Source organism: Papaver somniferum, unplaced genomic scaffold (assembly GCF_003573695.1).
Source record: "Papaver somniferum cultivar HN1 unplaced genomic scaffold, ASM357369v1 unplaced-scaffold_107, whole genome shotgun sequence".
Classification (NCBI taxonomy): domain Eukaryota; kingdom Viridiplantae; phylum Streptophyta; class Magnoliopsida; order Ranunculales; family Papaveraceae; genus Papaver; species Papaver somniferum.
In genome coordinates this window covers 10,228,160-10,244,125 of record NW_020619603.1, presented here as the reverse complement: position 1 = coordinate 10,244,125, position 15,966 = coordinate 10,228,160, and the positions used below count along the sequence as shown (strand labels likewise).

General features: G+C 37.0%; 2 protein-coding genes across 3 annotated transcripts; one reads left to right on the top strand and one right to left on the bottom strand.

Moving 5' to 3' along the window:
- Window positions 1-8,714: 8,714 nt before the first annotated feature.
- On the top strand, window positions 8,715-11,530 carry LOC113328141. Of its 2 annotated transcripts, none has more exons than XM_026575228.1 (4): window positions 8,715-8,892; window positions 9,073-9,609; window positions 9,708-10,481; window positions 10,824-11,530. In XM_026575228.1, the coding sequence occupies exons 2-3, from the start codon at window positions 9,078-9,080 to the stop codon at window positions 9,752-9,754; spliced, it is 579 nt and encodes a 192-aa protein (XP_026431013.1). In that variant the 5' UTR covers window positions 8,715-8,892; window positions 9,073-9,077; the 3' UTR covers window positions 9,755-10,481; window positions 10,824-11,530. The 2 variants fall into 2 exon arrangements, with proteins under 2 accessions (XP_026431013.1, XP_026431012.1); XM_026575227.1 differs by having other exon boundaries at window positions 10,820-11,530.
- Window positions 11,531-12,161: 631 nt separating this feature from the next.
- LOC113328140 lies at window positions 12,162-13,722 on the bottom strand. The gene is made up of 2 exons (XM_026575226.1): window positions 13,334-13,722; window positions 12,162-13,220 (listed from the first exon to the last, which is right to left on the bottom strand). Exon 2 carries the CDS (start codon window positions 13,004-13,006, stop codon window positions 12,230-12,232), a length of 777 nt encoding a protein of 258 aa, XP_026431011.1. The 5' UTR covers window positions 13,007-13,220; window positions 13,334-13,722; the 3' UTR covers window positions 12,162-12,229.
- Between the last annotated feature and the right edge of the window lie 2,244 nt (window positions 13,723-15,966).

Sequence of the window (15,966 nt, the reverse complement as noted above, 5' to 3'; positions counted from 1 at the left end):
AGAATATCGTGTACACTCTTCTTTTGAACTATTCATTGCAACTAAACGTTTATATCCTTTCAATCCGTTGTTGGGTCTCTTCTAGAGATGGAACAGGTTCAGAAATATCATAATCAGGACTAGTTTCCAAAAACGAGTAACCAGTACTACAGTGTTCCTGATTTTCTTGCTCGTAAGACCAATTCGCGTGTGGATAGTAATTGGGCTCCCATGGTTTGAACCATAACCTTGAAAAGGTTGGCGTTCCCAACTACTATTCCTACCATGGTCATAAAACTGATGACGTCCATATTCAAATTCAGGTCGATACTCATTGTATTGGCTTCTATCATACAAGTTCGACATTCTTAATTGCAAGGGAATTCTACACAACCACAAACAAGGCCGACTCGACTCTACCAAAACAAACCTAAAGATTTCTAGAAAACAAAAAGCATGATGGCTTCACATAGATTGTTTTCTAGACCAGCTTCTATTCCTTCGAAAAGGAATTCGTTACAATTCGAGCACACCCCTCTGGAATCAATCCGAGCTAATGTAAGTTGAATCGAGGCGAGGGAATCTTAGTAGAGCTTTGATACCCAAGGCCTCACCGCATTAGAAGGTGGCGCAGTCACGCATTCAACTCACAGAAACCATCATGAACTTTGAAGTGTGCTTAAAGAGCAACCAATATTTTTCGAACGAGTTTCCTATTAAGCACGTTACCCTATCGGTCTCGTTCTATTCCAAATTTTAAAGCTTGGGTTCGCGTTAGGTTTCGCTTTCCTAAGGCGGGCAAGAAGGGAGCAGTGATGAAATTCGAACCCTTATCTTGTATTGGCCAGGCCTTGCCCTTTACTAGGAATTTAAAAACAGTCCAAATTCGTCCTCAATCAATGAATCACCTTAAGGAATACAGTAAACACGCTGACAGGAGATTCGCGAGTGTTTCGATGGACTTACCTCCCGTACCAGACGGGGGATGAACCGTTGAAGTCGACTCGGTCCACGACTCCTATGTCATGTACGAACCCGAGGGGCCGAGACGATATAGTAATCGTCGTCCTTCCCTGCACACAGTTTATATAAACTTTTTTTTTTTTTAATAATAATACCCTTCCGTAGGGTTAAAAAAAAGTCCAATTGTCCAGAATAAAGTCCAAATAAAAAGTCCAAAAATTACAAAAATTATGAAAAATAAAGCCTATTTACAAAAAAAATTATGTCTTTTTTTTCTTCTCTTTTAGCTTTTAGCTTTAAGATTTTTGTTCCCAAGTCCTTAGTATTCCACTTCGAACCTGTAAATCAAAGACACAAAAAGAAACGTAAAAAGGAACAAATAATAGTAAAAAAATAATAATAAAAACCTAAAAATTCTACCTAAGCACGAATCCCCGGCAGCGGCGCAAAAATGATTTTTGTTTTTGATTGTGATTGTAGTAATGAGGTTCAAAGTCTCGGACTTGTGAAGATTAAATTTAAAGGTTTAATAAAATCATATACAAAATTATTAACAATGGGTGCGAGAGGTAACCAAGACACTAGATTCCACTATTATGCAAAACTCAATGATAAATATTTCAAAACTCTATTCAATTCTTAAGTCCTCTTTTATCTTTAATTCACTACCAATCATCCAGATTCTCAAACATTATTTGTAAACCTTAAGCATAGATTATCAAGAGATTAAATCAAGCATAACCTATCAAACTGAATAACAAATAATTAAGATAATCATTCAAACAATTTAAAACTCTGCAAAAGCAGCGATTAGGTAAATTATATAATTAAATGAAATAATTACCCTTTTATGTTGCGTGAATAGCTTCCTCCATTGCCTTGGTTACGAGGGAATTAACTCATCATAGTATAAATGTTCTCAAAATAATTTATTATGGCTCAAAAATGGTTCACAATGATGAAGCAGAGAGAAAATGGTGAAAGTCAGGTGTTTGCAACGTTTATAATCGTTGCATAACCCGTTACAAAGAACGATATCTCTTAAGTGATGTAGTCGTTGGAAAACTACGACCCACGTTCCGCTGTCACTGTTATAGTTGAAGAACGATTGCTCTGGCAGGTCCGTTCTTCGTGTTCTTCACGTTCTTCATCATCAGCAGCAGCAGAGTTCTGAAAACTCTTGATTTCTGCTTCTCTGACCCTCCTATCGACTCCCCAAACTCTCGACACCCTCTCTAGTAGACCCAAAGAGCCTATTTATACCCAACAACAGCTCCAAATATCGCCAATAACTCCAATATAATTCTTCATTATGCGGGCAGTGAATAACAATATTTTCCGAATATTTTCTTACCAAACTTGGAATTTCTTGCGTAAACTTCCTCCCTCCACGCTCCAAATCGATTCTTCACGACCCAAAGTGATGCTCGAGCCATTCCACATCATCTGAACACGTCCATAACTCTCCATGACGCGTGATTATCATCCTCCAGTGCATGCTTGCCCTGTTTTGAACTCGAGAATCAAAACACGTATTCCAGCCAAATTTGATCGAAACCACCACCCAAACTTTGTTCTTTATGCCAAATCACATCTTTCTGCCAATTTTCAGCGATTGAATCGCACTCTAACCCATTCATTTTGACAATCAAAATTCTGCCAGTTGAAAACTTCATTTCCCGCCAAAAACACAAATTCAAATTGTTGAAGAAGGTGCCCCTTATCCAGAGTGCTGGGGTGCGAGTATCAATTGGGGTTGAAATAGTAATTTTTCTGGGTTCCTCCAAGACATTTCTGGGACGCTTCCGGTGCATTTCTGGGGTGCCTACGGTACATTTCTCCGGGGTGTAAAACACTGCTTTTTGAGCCCATTTCGCCGCAAGGGCTTATTTCTCTAAAATTTCCTACAAGAACACAAAATAACACAATAAGTACTTAATCGAGTCTAACAATACAGAACATTGAGAACAAAATAGACACATAAATGCGTCTATCAATTGCAAGTAGCGGGAATCTAGATTATGAAATCAAGGAATAAATTCAGTATCATTTAACTTGATGATATGTTTCCGTAACTTGAAAAGGAACCTCTATCACACGACAACCAGATAATGAGTAGTGAATTCATTATGATCATATGATACGTCTATCTAAAGAGAAAGAGCACATAAGAAAGGAGCACACCAAACAGTCAACACATATATATATATATATATGCACTTCAAAAACTGAGTACATAAAGAACACACTCTTAAGGAACTGGCAGTACATAAAATGCGCATTCCTAAAAAGTAAAAAGATACTAATAGAAAAGCTCCAAACAATTCCTTTTATAAAAATTAAAAAGAACTAGTACAACGTCTTCTCCAGGAACTAAGCGTATGCTAGAGAATAAAAAACCTGCAAAATATAACAGTACATATATGATATACTCTCAGAAACTAAAAAGCTACACTAATAGAAACCGGAAAAAGACTCCGAATTTTCAGTATATAATTGTCATACTCATTAGAAAACCATGTTTATGCTTACATATATGAGTCTACATGTGTTAGACACTATGAATTTGCAGTACATAAATGTTATATTGAAAACAAAACTAGTTAATTTGCAGAACATAAATGGTATACTCAAAAATTTCCTAGTGTTTGGATTAAAACTAAACATCTTGAACCTGTAACAATATTAATACGGCCATGATGAACAATAAATAAAAATGAGTAGTACATGCAATATGCACAAATTCAGCTAATTAACTATAATTAAAGTTCCTAGTTTTACCGTGTATCAGTTCATTCCATCATCATAATACATTAAAAAAATGAAAAATACAGTACATTCAGTGCGCACTCCATCAAACACTATAAATGCATGAGAATGCAGTAAAAAATGAGAAATACAATACATATTTCAGTATTTCGCATAGTATTCATGGACCAAACAAAAAAAAAGTGGCAAAACTCTGAATAAAACAGAATCAAAAGAAGTTTCTATCAGTACATCATATACATACTGCGTATTCATGAACTAAAAATCGATTGGATGTAAAGAAGAATTGATGAATCAATGAATATAACATAATCAAAGCACATATTTCAGTATTACACATATATACTCATGGATCGAACCCAAAAACAGTGGCAAAACTCTAAACAAAACAAAATCAGAACACCATATTTAAGTATTACACATACATACTCATGGATCGAACCCAAAAAACTGTGACAAAACTCTGAATATAACCAAATCAAAGCACACATTTCATTATTTCACTTACGTACTCACGGATCGAACCCAAAAACCAATTAAAAACGCGGTATAACACAAATACACTGCAGGATCATACCAAATCGATGAAAGTAGACTCTTCCAGTTTACTATCAACACCAGATCTAATACCTAGACATTAGATTTTGCTATAAACATAAATAATGAAATCGAGTTACAAAAACATCATGATCATGTTCTTATTATCATTATTCAATTGAAAAAAAACCAAAAACATCACTAAATCGATCTAATTATCAAGTATTAGTTGAAAATACAAACAAAAAAAAAAGAAAATAGCAGTAGGAGAAAGAAGAATGAAAGGATACCACACAACATACCTGCAAACAAAAAAAAAATCAGCTGAACCCTAGCTCGAGGAATCCAGAAACAAAAAGCAGAGAAAGAGAGCAGAAATCAAATCTCAAAAAATACAATAAAAAGAATTTAGGAAACTTGATTTAAATAGGAAAGGTTATCTCTGGTATTTTCTAATTACACATAACCGTTTCCGCACGTGTACAGGACCTTTAATTAAAAAATTTGGTCCAATTTTATTTTTTTTAAAAGTTTTGGACCACTGGTTACTGGGCTTTAATGGATGGACCTTCCACTAACTAAGACTACTATAATAGTACCTACTGGTAATTCCTACATTTTCTATTGGGGAAGAGAAAGAAGGCGACAAATATTGTGGCAAGGAAGTTTGTTTTTATAAAAGAGTCGAAGTCAAGGCGCAGGAATTGCGCTTTTTAGGGCTTTCCACATTTAGAAATCAAGTCGCGTTCCGATTATATACCTTTCAGTTGCCGGTTCATGGAATACGGCTCAAGCCCAGACCATAAATAGAAAAAATGAACGATGGCCCCTCTTTAAAGTATGACACGTCGCATAAAGTTAGAAAAAAATTGGAAAACTGTTTTACTACCTAACTGTTTTTCTTTTTTCTTTCTATATCTTCCTACTTTTCTCAAAAAGTGAAACAGTTGAAGGAAGGGGGAAGGTTTTTTTTGTTAAATAGGTGTCAGAAAATGAAGAAGGGCCACATACAAAATTGATATGGCACGACCACATCGTAGCCGGGGCGAAAAATAAATAAACTCTACACTTGAATTATAAAATAGAATGATATTGATATCCTCATACTGAAAATACAGAAATGATTAACGTACCGTGAATATACACCGCGGGGCGTACCATGGGCGTGCATGTAAGAGGGGATGGTGGGGACCACTTCTGCCCGCACCTATTCCGATGCTAAGCACGCGCATTGGGACTGTCCATTGCCCTCTCGGTGCGCCCCGCGGTGTAATGCTTCGGTCAACGTATCACAGCTGTTTGAAAATATCACCAGTAATCCGCCTTGTATGCCGATTCACTTCGGGAAAATTAGGCTAAGGACCAAAAAAAAAATATTCTTGTTGTCAGGCTCACAATTAATTTTAGCTTCCGTGACACCCAAAATTATCCAAAACTATTAAAAATCGCTGCATAGCTCGTTATGCATATTGTTTTTTTAGGGGTATAATTGGCAACGCGACTTGGATATAACATATCTAAAAAACCGCGCGTTGAAATTTTACAGATTTTATATCGTTGAAAATTTTTTAAAGTGATATACGCAACGAGTACAAACAACAATATCAAATTTTTCGCCTTGGGACCACCTAAAAAGATGAAGATGACGAAGTTCATTTCTGGAATGAACTCTGTTTCTTCTTTCTCTGCTGCTGTTGAAGACGATGAAGATGAGTTGTTGTTGCTGATGAAGAAGATGAAGATGACGAAGTTCATTTCTGGAATGAACTCTGGTTTCCGATGAAGATTTTGATGTTTTTTCATCTCGGGACTACCTAAAAAGATGAAGATGATGAAGTTCATTTTTGGAATGAACTTTGTTTCTTCTTTTTCTGTTGTTGTTGAAGATTTGGGTTCATATAGAAAATGAACTATGTTTTTAGATCTTGAATTACTAGGTGTTCATGTAAAGAATGAACTTGTGTTGAAGATGAACTCTGTTTTTTTAGTAGGTGTTCATGTAAAGAATGAACTCGTGTTGAAGATGAACCGCGTTGAATTACTAGGTGTTCATTTGAAGGAATGAACTCCGGATTTCATCAGACATAATGAACTCCGCACAAAAAATAAGTAAGAAATTAAGTTTGGTTTTATTAGGTGTTCATTTGAAGGAATGAACCCCCGGAGTTCATCAGACAGAATGAACAACTACAAAAAATAAGTAGGAAATTTGGTTTGGTTTAATTAAGAGTTCATTTGAAGGAGTTTATTAAATAAAATAAACTGCTATAAAAATTAAGTAGGAATTAACACGGAAGGGTACTTTGATCCATTTAATATTTTTAAATAATTATGGACCAAATGGAAAAAGTGATTTCTGAAAGGACCAAACTGAATTGGGACCACCTTAAAAAAAGGACCAAACCATATTTTTTTCCTAAATTAATTTCCCCAAAACTGAATACCCCAATAGAGTTGAATTAGGAATTACAGTGCCAAAGATTTTTGATAATTGGTGTGCTGATTTTTCAATTACGCAAAGACTTGGCATCACTAAAAAGGGTCCTAATGATTTTAAGGCCAAAGTTAGTGATATTATTTTTGATGACTCTTGGGTTATTCCTCCAAAGACTAAGGAATTGATGTTACGGTGCAATATTGATGTTGATAATTTGGCTCTTATTGGTGGTGGAGATGATTACAAAATTTGGGACTTGGACAACAAGGGAGTGTTCTCTGTCAAGTCGGCTAAGGCTGCCATCAGGGCACCTGCAGAAGTTTCGCCAACTGTAGCTCTCTTCACAAGAAGTGTTGTGCATCCTACCTTAAGTGTTCAGTACTGGAAGTTATTTAATAAACAATGTTGCACTACTGATGATAACATCACGAAGAAGACAGGTAGGGAGATACCTTCTATGTGCCGCTTGTGCAGGGAGGATTGCGAAGATGTCAGCCATATTACTTGGCATTGCAAAATTGCTAAGAAGATTTGGAATTAGGCGGCTGATATTTTTAAACTAAAATCGAATGAAGATCTTGTGGCCTCTTACAAGGTTGCAAAAGGGCGTAGTAGGATGATAAAGGATCTGTGGATTGTTGCAAATCTTGCAATAGTTACGGAATTATGGAAGCTGCGCAATAAGGCTTATTATGAGAACATGCGAGTTCGATGGCTTGAATTTAAGGGACGGGTTCATCAGGTAATTCGTGATAACTCAATTAGAATGAATGGCCACATGTATAACACCTTAGATGATTTGCGAATTTTGAATTTCTTTAGAGTGAAGCATAGATCTTGCAAGCACTCGGTTCCAATTGAAGTTACTTGGACGTCGCCTAATCCAGGTGAGCTTATGATCTGTTATGATGGTGCATCACTTGGCAACCCGGGCCAAGCTGGTTCTCGTGTAGTTTTTCGTGATTCTAACTCGGCAGTTTTGGGAGTTTTGTGCGTTGGACTGGGCTGGCAGACCAATTACTATGCTGAAGTATGTGCGGTTATCTATGGCGCAGTTGTTGCTCAAAGGTGGAATGTCAAAAATCTATGCGTCAGATCGGATTCGATGAGTTGCATATTCCCTCTCCAGAAAGGAGAGTTGCCGTGGCAGCTAATGCAGAAGAGGAGAATGGCGAAGAGTTTTTACAACAATATTAGTTATGTTCATAGCTACAGAGAGGCTAATTTTTCAGCTGATGCCTCGGCCAAACAAGCATGTTTGTTGGCTGAGGAAAATTATGAGTTTTATGAGGGTAGGCAAGGTTTTATTCATTCTGTTGAATGGCCTGGAGAGGTTTCTTTTCGTTTCAAATAGGTCTTATTGGCGTGCAGCCTAATGGCTTAGCGCTAATATAGCCTAGTCCCCGTACAGTTTCGCTTTTTTATTCCATTTTTTGTTGACCGATTAAAAAAAATAGGAATTACAGTGCCAGAGTCTAATCCTTTTTTGCCAGAATAATAGGTGATCCAAATTCTCACATTGCACTTGGTCGTCCTGTCCAAACTTTTATCAAGAACCCCTTAATTACGTCCAAAAACCAGGGAACCATGCCTTCACATGTGCTCTGTAATGTTCCATGATGTTATTGGTGGTTGTCTGGTTGAATATTCCTCGAGCAATTAATGTTATACCAACATTCTCATTATCTATGATAGTTTTTTAATTTGAATTCTCTTAACTTAGCTTCATCCAGGTGTGAATGTTAGAGTTATATCGTCAGCCACCCCAGACGCGTTCTCAGAAAAATGAAAAATAGTCGAACTGCTTACGGAATCTAAATCTACAGGAAGATATGCATTCATTCTACGACGTGTGTCCTGTTTCGTTGAAATCCTCAAGCAGAAACTGGCCGGTTACAACCTGTACAAGCTGAACTTAAATGTTTAATTTTTGTATTTAGAAGAACAAATCCCAGTCCACATGTATCGAATCAAATTACAGCATGGGGGGACAACCCATGTTTTTGCATTAATTTGCGGGAGAAATAAAAAAAATTAAACAAAGAAAATTTCGGCAACAAAGATGGTTTAAGGTCGCATGACTGACATACATATTTACAAATCATGGTTCATTAATCTGCACACATTAATCTCTATGTAAAGGAAACTTGAACACGAAAGCCATCTACTTTGTCTTTTCCCAGTCCATTACCACGGTGTCTTCCCAGGTAAACAAGCTATACTTTTGAGCACTTCTTCGAAAATATAGTTATTGTTGTTGTTTTGCTTGTTTTTATTTTCCAGTAACTGGTCTGACGATAATCATCTGCGTACAGCAAATCAGATATCTAGGGAGTCATACATAGCTCTATTAGAATGTCACAAGTTACCTTCCTATGTAATTTCAGGTTCAATGGATGTGGAGATGGGTGAAAAAAGGAACAATGAAGAAAGGCAACAGTACCTACCATTGTACGAAGCAGCAAAGAAAGGTGTTTGGGATATGGCTAGAATGTTCATTTCTGATGTCGATGAGGATATCGCAGTGACTGCGCGGGTTACGGACTCCAATGATACAGCTTTGCATATAGCCGCAAGCGAAGGGCGGTCAGAGTTTGTTAAGCAACTTGTAATTCTCATGACACCAAAACAACTTGAAACAAAGAATGATGACGGTGAAACAGCACTTCAAATTGCTGTTCTTGATGGAAATATTGAATCAATTAAAGCAATGGTGAGAAAAAACGAAAACTTGGTATGGATAGATGACCTACACAAAAGAATTCCTATAGTAAACGCTGCTAAGTTTGCTCCACTGAAGGAGAAAAAAGACATAGTCAACTATCTTTACAACGTTATGAGAGGTAATCCGGATTATTCACATCTCTTCTCTGGTGATCGAGGGTGTGAAATAATTTGTAGTGTAATTGAGGCTGGTTGCTATGGTGAGTTATTACATTTTTTGATCATAACTAATCAACTAAACAGAGAAAAGAAATATCCATCTTTATAAATACTCATTTGTTGGTTGGTTAATTTTTAGATGTTGCATCGAATATCATCCAAGCATATACAGATTTGGCTCTTTGAAGACCAGAAAGGGGCCCTTGTGCATTGGAAATGATGGCAAGGAGTCCTGATGCATTTGTAAGTAACAGCCAGCTTTCATTTTGGGATCACCTCATCTACTCATGTTTGTATAGCTTCATCAATCTTGTTTGGCTTTTTTATTCTTTTAAATTTTAATTTATAAGGCTCCTCTTTCACAAAAGACAACTTGGACATTAATTTCTACCATTGGGTCAGACGTAGACTTTCCCAACATAATTTGCTTCTTCTCCGGCGGCAGGCACCGGTGTAGGTAACAAAATATCGAGGAACTACGAAGCTATAAATTTGGTTAAAGACATTTTGAGCATAATGAGCTCTGAAATGACCAGTTCACAATATCTGGAATTTTTTAAGGGAACAGATATCTTAGAAATTGCAATTACGACCGGAGCAGTTGAATTTTTAATAGTGTTTGCAAACCTTTCCTGGTCTACTTTGGGTTCCATTGAATGAACACGGTCATAATATTTTTTCTAAAGCAATCATGCGACGACAAGAAAATATTTTCAATCTCGTCTATCACATCAATGGGTTTCAGAAGAAAATGGCAGCCACAAATGACAAATACGGTAACACATTGTTGCACTTGGCAGCACTACGACATCTTCCTCGTCTAGCCGGAAAAGACTATGTAGACCTAAGGATTTGACGAAGTCTTGGCTCTTGTGTGGCTTTGCAGATTCAACGAGATCTTCAATGGTTTCAGGTATTTTCAAAAAATCATGCAATTATCTAAAATAAATTTGATAATGTATTTTTTTCTTCTTTTTTTTTTTATGGAATAGGTCAATGCCTCTAACTTTCATTAATATGAAAATTTGATCATGGTAGAAATATAACTCTTCCCTGATAAAGAACTTATATGCCAAAGTTTTTGCGATCAATTCCTGGATTTGTTTATCTTCTCTGGAGATAAGCTGAAAATGACTACTTCAAGTTAATATTCATTTAGGAGTAGTCTAGGAATCACAGTATAATTAACAGTCATTTGTCAGGTTAGTTCGTGAACGCTTTTTGCAATTAGTAACACCCTTTCGTGTGTAGGAAGTGGAAAGTCTTTTACCATTGGAATTCAGAACAGCAACCAACAAGGACGGTTGGACTCCTAAAGAAATTTTTGACCTTCACCACAGCCAACCAATAGCGGATGCAGAGAAATGGACGAAAGAAACATCTCAATCGGGAACACTTGTATCTGCACTCATTGCCACTGTCGCTTTCGCTTCAACTTTTACTGTACCATACCAGGAGGCAACTTTTCCGACAGCGGCGATATCACTAAGAGAGGCATCCCAATTTTCTTGCACGAAACAGCCTTCATAGTGTTTGAAGCAGCAAATGCAGTGGCTCTATTTTCTTCGATTTCATCACTTCTTTTGTTCATAGGTCTCCAAACATCACAATTTGAAGACAATGATTACCTTAGATTCATTCCTAAAAGGTTGATGATGGGCTTTACTACTCTTTTCATCTCTATAATCACCATGATGGTAGCATTTTGTGCGACACTTCATATCATACTCGGACCCAGATTTACATGGCTTCCTATTCCTTTTTATTTAGCTGCTTCAATCCCAGTGGGTTTACTTATCTGGTCGTATCTTTCTTTGTTTGCTAAAATGGCTGTCTGTACATATGGACCCAGCATCTTTCGTCGACGGCTACATTGATCAGTTGGCATCCGGGTCTCCTTTCTCTTAGACTAGTGGTTTGATAGCAGGAATTGCCGGATTGGGGTATGCCCCTAAATTTTGTGGAGTATTGCGTTTTTATGTCTTCCTTGTTAGGGTAGGGGAGTTTGAATTTGAATGAGTAGTGTAATTCATCAATGTAAAGGGAAATCCCGATTTATACTGAAATTCTTTGATATAGGTTTTCCGCACATAAAAATTAATCTAAGACGCTTATGCTAGCTAGTTTGTCATCACATTCTCTCTCATTGCTACAATGTCAGATAAACAGTCTACATGATAATTATTGAAAGAACCAATTCCAAATCTTTCCTGCTACTCATGACCAAATAAAACAAACACTTGCTGAATAAAATTAGAATCCGCGAAGGACCAATTGCTGCTGCTGCTACAAGTAACAGCAGTATAACACCAGGCCTAATTAGCATCGAGTAGTTGTCAAACACCTTGTATTGTGATAGCTAGAGAAATGTCCATGCTTTAGGTTTGGGTCGCAAAAGACCTATGCACCTGACAGTGACAAATAGTATATCTACTCGTAATACAAAGAAGGAGAAGAAAAAAGTGAAAATATAATGAGATGTAATTTTCCAAAATTTCAAAGTCCCAATAGAGTATTAAATCCGTAGAATTTATTACCGTACGAGTCTATGAGATGCCATCGCGAACAATTGCACATGGAAGAATAAAAAGCAATTGACAGATAACCATTTCCACGAAAAAGCAGCATAGATTTTCTTAACCAGAGATATTAAGAAGTGTCTTACCAAGAGCGGGGTGGAAGTATGGTTGGCACTGGCTTAAGCACAAGCGGTAAGTAGACAGTATCAGAAGCTGAATGTTTGTTTCCCATGATGGAAGGATGACATAGCTCATCATATTTTCTGGTTCCAATATTGTAACCCCAAATACAGTTTTTGTAACCGATTATAACAACATTACTGTCAACAGGACTGAAACCGAGAACTTCAACTAGGTCATGCCCCCATCTAATACCATCAAAATCTTCAAATAATTTGATATCAATTTCGCCAAAGAGATCATGCAAATCAATATCGTTATGCAACAAATGGAAGTTATCTTCTTGGCGCACCCACACACTGAGAGTCTCCTGACGTCTGTTAATCCGCGCATAAAAGATGGATCCATCCGACTCCCCAAGACAACGAGTCGAACTAATTATTCCCCTGTCGGATTTTCCAGGCAAATCAATCAACCTACACTGACGAACATAAGATTCATCGTTCTCCATATTGCAAGCTACAATTCGATCATACATGTCAATCCAGTACAACACATTTCCATGGATAGTTACACCATCGGCCGGGAGCCCATCTGAGACATCTCGAGGAAATCTCACAGTGACACCATCTGGACAAAAAACTTCATACAAATTCCATTTTCCCAAATCAGAAGAAAACACTTGAATCCCAAATTTGTTCGATTCTTGTTGCCATGGCGGCACACGCACAACCTTATAACTTGTGTGTTCCGAAGAACAGTCGCATATGAAACCAGTTAGAGTTGAGAGTCTTTCCATATCAAATTGAGGTGGTGGAAGAGGAAGTAAAACCCATTTCTGAGTAACTGGATTGCAGACATAATGAATTATATCTCTAGAACACAGAACTAATCCATTACTTGATCCTAAAAAGTATAATGTACTGTTGGAATTTAAGAACTCAAAAGAAAATCCGTTGTGATATCTAGAAATGAACTGAGAATGAGAATCAAGATATGCAATTGAAAACTTCCTGAAAGAGTTTTGTTTAAAGATGTAGATTAGCATCCATGGGCTGAGAGTATTAATATTGAACTGCATCCATTTGTGTATGAAATTAGGGCTAGAGAGATGAAAATTCCATACCTTTGAGATACATCTGAACTTAAAAATGAGATATAATGGAAAATAAGGAAAGATTTGAATCCAGAGATCTTCTGAGAAATATGTTGTGTTTAGGGTTTTCTTCATAGTTTTCCTCCTCCTGAAAAATATGAGAACTCTATAAAGTTTCTTCGAACGAACAATGGCTACAAGTCTAATCTAAAACGCATCCATGGAAGTTTAAGGGTTTGATGGTTTTTGGGTTAGAGAAGATGGAGAAAAATAACTTTATATATTTAAAGCAAAAATTAGGTTTGTGGTCTTTCACAAACCCTAAACAATCTCTGCATTAAATGGGATACATTTTTCTTCTCATCTACCCAGATACCTTTTCCCCTCCCTGCCTTTTCGCTTCCCTCTCTAATTATTAGACGTGGAGAATTACTAGGCGTGGAGAAACTGCACCAGGCACTAATCTTCAGGCATTGGTGATGACTGCCACTCCTAGTAATTTTAGGAGTGTAAGCGGCATGATTGAACGCTTGTGCTTTAGCATTTAGCGCATGCTGCATATTGAATTTCTGCCATAATTAAGCTATCACTGATTCCAGATTGATAGGATATATATCCGTAGAATAAAGTAACCAAACAAACAAACATAAATTTAAATGAACCAAGAAATGACACAAGTGATCCGAATAGATTTTGCACACCGAATGCTAAAACCAACCACAAATCTAGAAAAGATCGACACAAGTTGACATAACTCATTAGCATGGGAGGCTTTCACACAACCGCTGATTTGGGGTCATGCATTATCAGCATGTGTTTTTTGGCCGATTAACATCTCCGCCTCAAATGGCTTGCGTGCTGCATAACAAGCTCCCTCATTTTCATATAAACTCCAAATTTCTGGATTGGATCTTGCACATTCTTTATCTGGAATCAACTCAGTAATGTTCACTACCACTATAGAGAATATTCCTTCGGAGTAAAAGTTTGCTCGAACTCATGTTTGCCGTATTATCATTACTGAACTTTGGCAACCCTATTACATTCGTGTACGTCAAAGGAGTATCCTCTGCAGACATTCGAACTTCAAGCTCATTGAATGAAAAACCCAATTACAAGGGACACTATGACCAATTCTCCATGGTTGTTAATAATCGGCTGATCCACCTGATCCAAACATCACAACTATCCTCAAGCTTTGATGTCAATTCAGAAATTTGTTTGTAAGAAATCTTTCTTATCGTTCTTCTGTGGTTTTAATTGTTACTATAGAGCTGATAGTTCTGCAGTCAACTTCTTTTCTTTGTTTTTGTAAGTGGCAAATATGGTTTCTGAATGAAACTTTTTTCTGGGATTTGTTCTCTATATCATTTTGAAGGGTTTGATGTAATGAGGTGGGTCCCTATCACCTCTTCATATGAGATTAACCACCGGAGAAAACCGCGTTAAATCAATCGTTTTTGTTCTAATAAGTTATAAACTAGTTACTCAAAATTCAAAAATTAAGAAATGGTTTCTAGCAAAAGACAGTAATCAAAAGTTAGGAATATAGAAGTTTTCCAGCAACTGTAGATGGTCATTTAGAGCTCAGAAGAAATTGAGGGAATTTCCAATAACAGCAGATGGACTTTTGGCTGTTGGTACTCCTATCAAGGCCTGTCATTAGGTTCCGGGGCAATAATATAGTCAGGACTATGATGCTCACTATGTTGAAGAAACTAGTATGTTAATACAGTGTCAAATAAACAGATATATGTCATCAGCACTATTCAAAGAAGAAATTCCAAATTTATGCTGCGACTCATGACCAAATAAAACGCAATCTTATGCAATAGAATCAGAATCAGCAGTGAAGGAACAATTTTAAGCTGCTGCAACCTATGTTGTGTCAGCCTGTCAGGCGCTAGGCGAGGCGCCAAGCCCTTCGCCTAGCACCAAGGGAGCGCCTAGGCGACCAAGGAAAATTTAAAAAACAAAAACAAAAATTGTACACATCTTGGCGCCGAGGTCTCTTTATTGCCTAGGCACCCCTTGGGCAACGTGCGCCTAGAGCGCCTGGGGCACCTTTCACAACATAGGCTGCAACAAGTAACAGCAGTGAAATACAAGACACATTAGCATTACAAATAACGAACTACAAACTCCTTGTATTGTGATAGAGAAATGTTCATGCTTTACAAATCTGACAGTGACAAATAGTATATCTACTGGTAATATAAAGACAAAAAAAAAATCGAAAATATAACAAAATGTACTTCTCAAAATTTCGAATTTCGAATAGAGTATTTTCTACGACGGATATATCAAAGTCTGGACAATGTCATCCTACAACTTGTAAAAAATACGCATATAACACATTACTTCTATCAGAGTCCATCAATTCAATTAATATGTTGAGTTGGTTCAATACAAGATAACAGAATACACATAATCAGTATTGTATTGACCAATTCCAAATCTTTCCGACTACTCATGACCAAATAAAACGCAATTGATGCTGCTGCTACTACAAGTAACAGCAGCGTAACACCAGACCTAACAAGCATCGAGTAGTATATAGAGAAACTGAAGTATTTCTACAGGTGATAAGATTTCTCAGAATTCCTAAGTTCCAATAGAGTAACATTGATGAAGAAGATAACAATTTCTGGACAATCTCATTC

Coding starts and splice junctions, on each gene's coding strand:
- LOC113328140 (XM_026575226.1), bottom strand. CDS start 13,006: ATGGAAAGACTCTCAACTCTAACTGGTTTCATATGCGACTGTTCTTCG.
- LOC113328141 (XM_026575228.1), top strand. CDS start 9,078: ATGGATGTGGAGATGGGTGAAAAAAGGAACAATGAAGAAAGGCAACAG. Junction 9,610..9,707: donor AATTGAGGCTGGTTGCTATG/GTGAGTTATTAC, acceptor GTTAATTTTTAG/ATGTTGCATCGAATATCATC.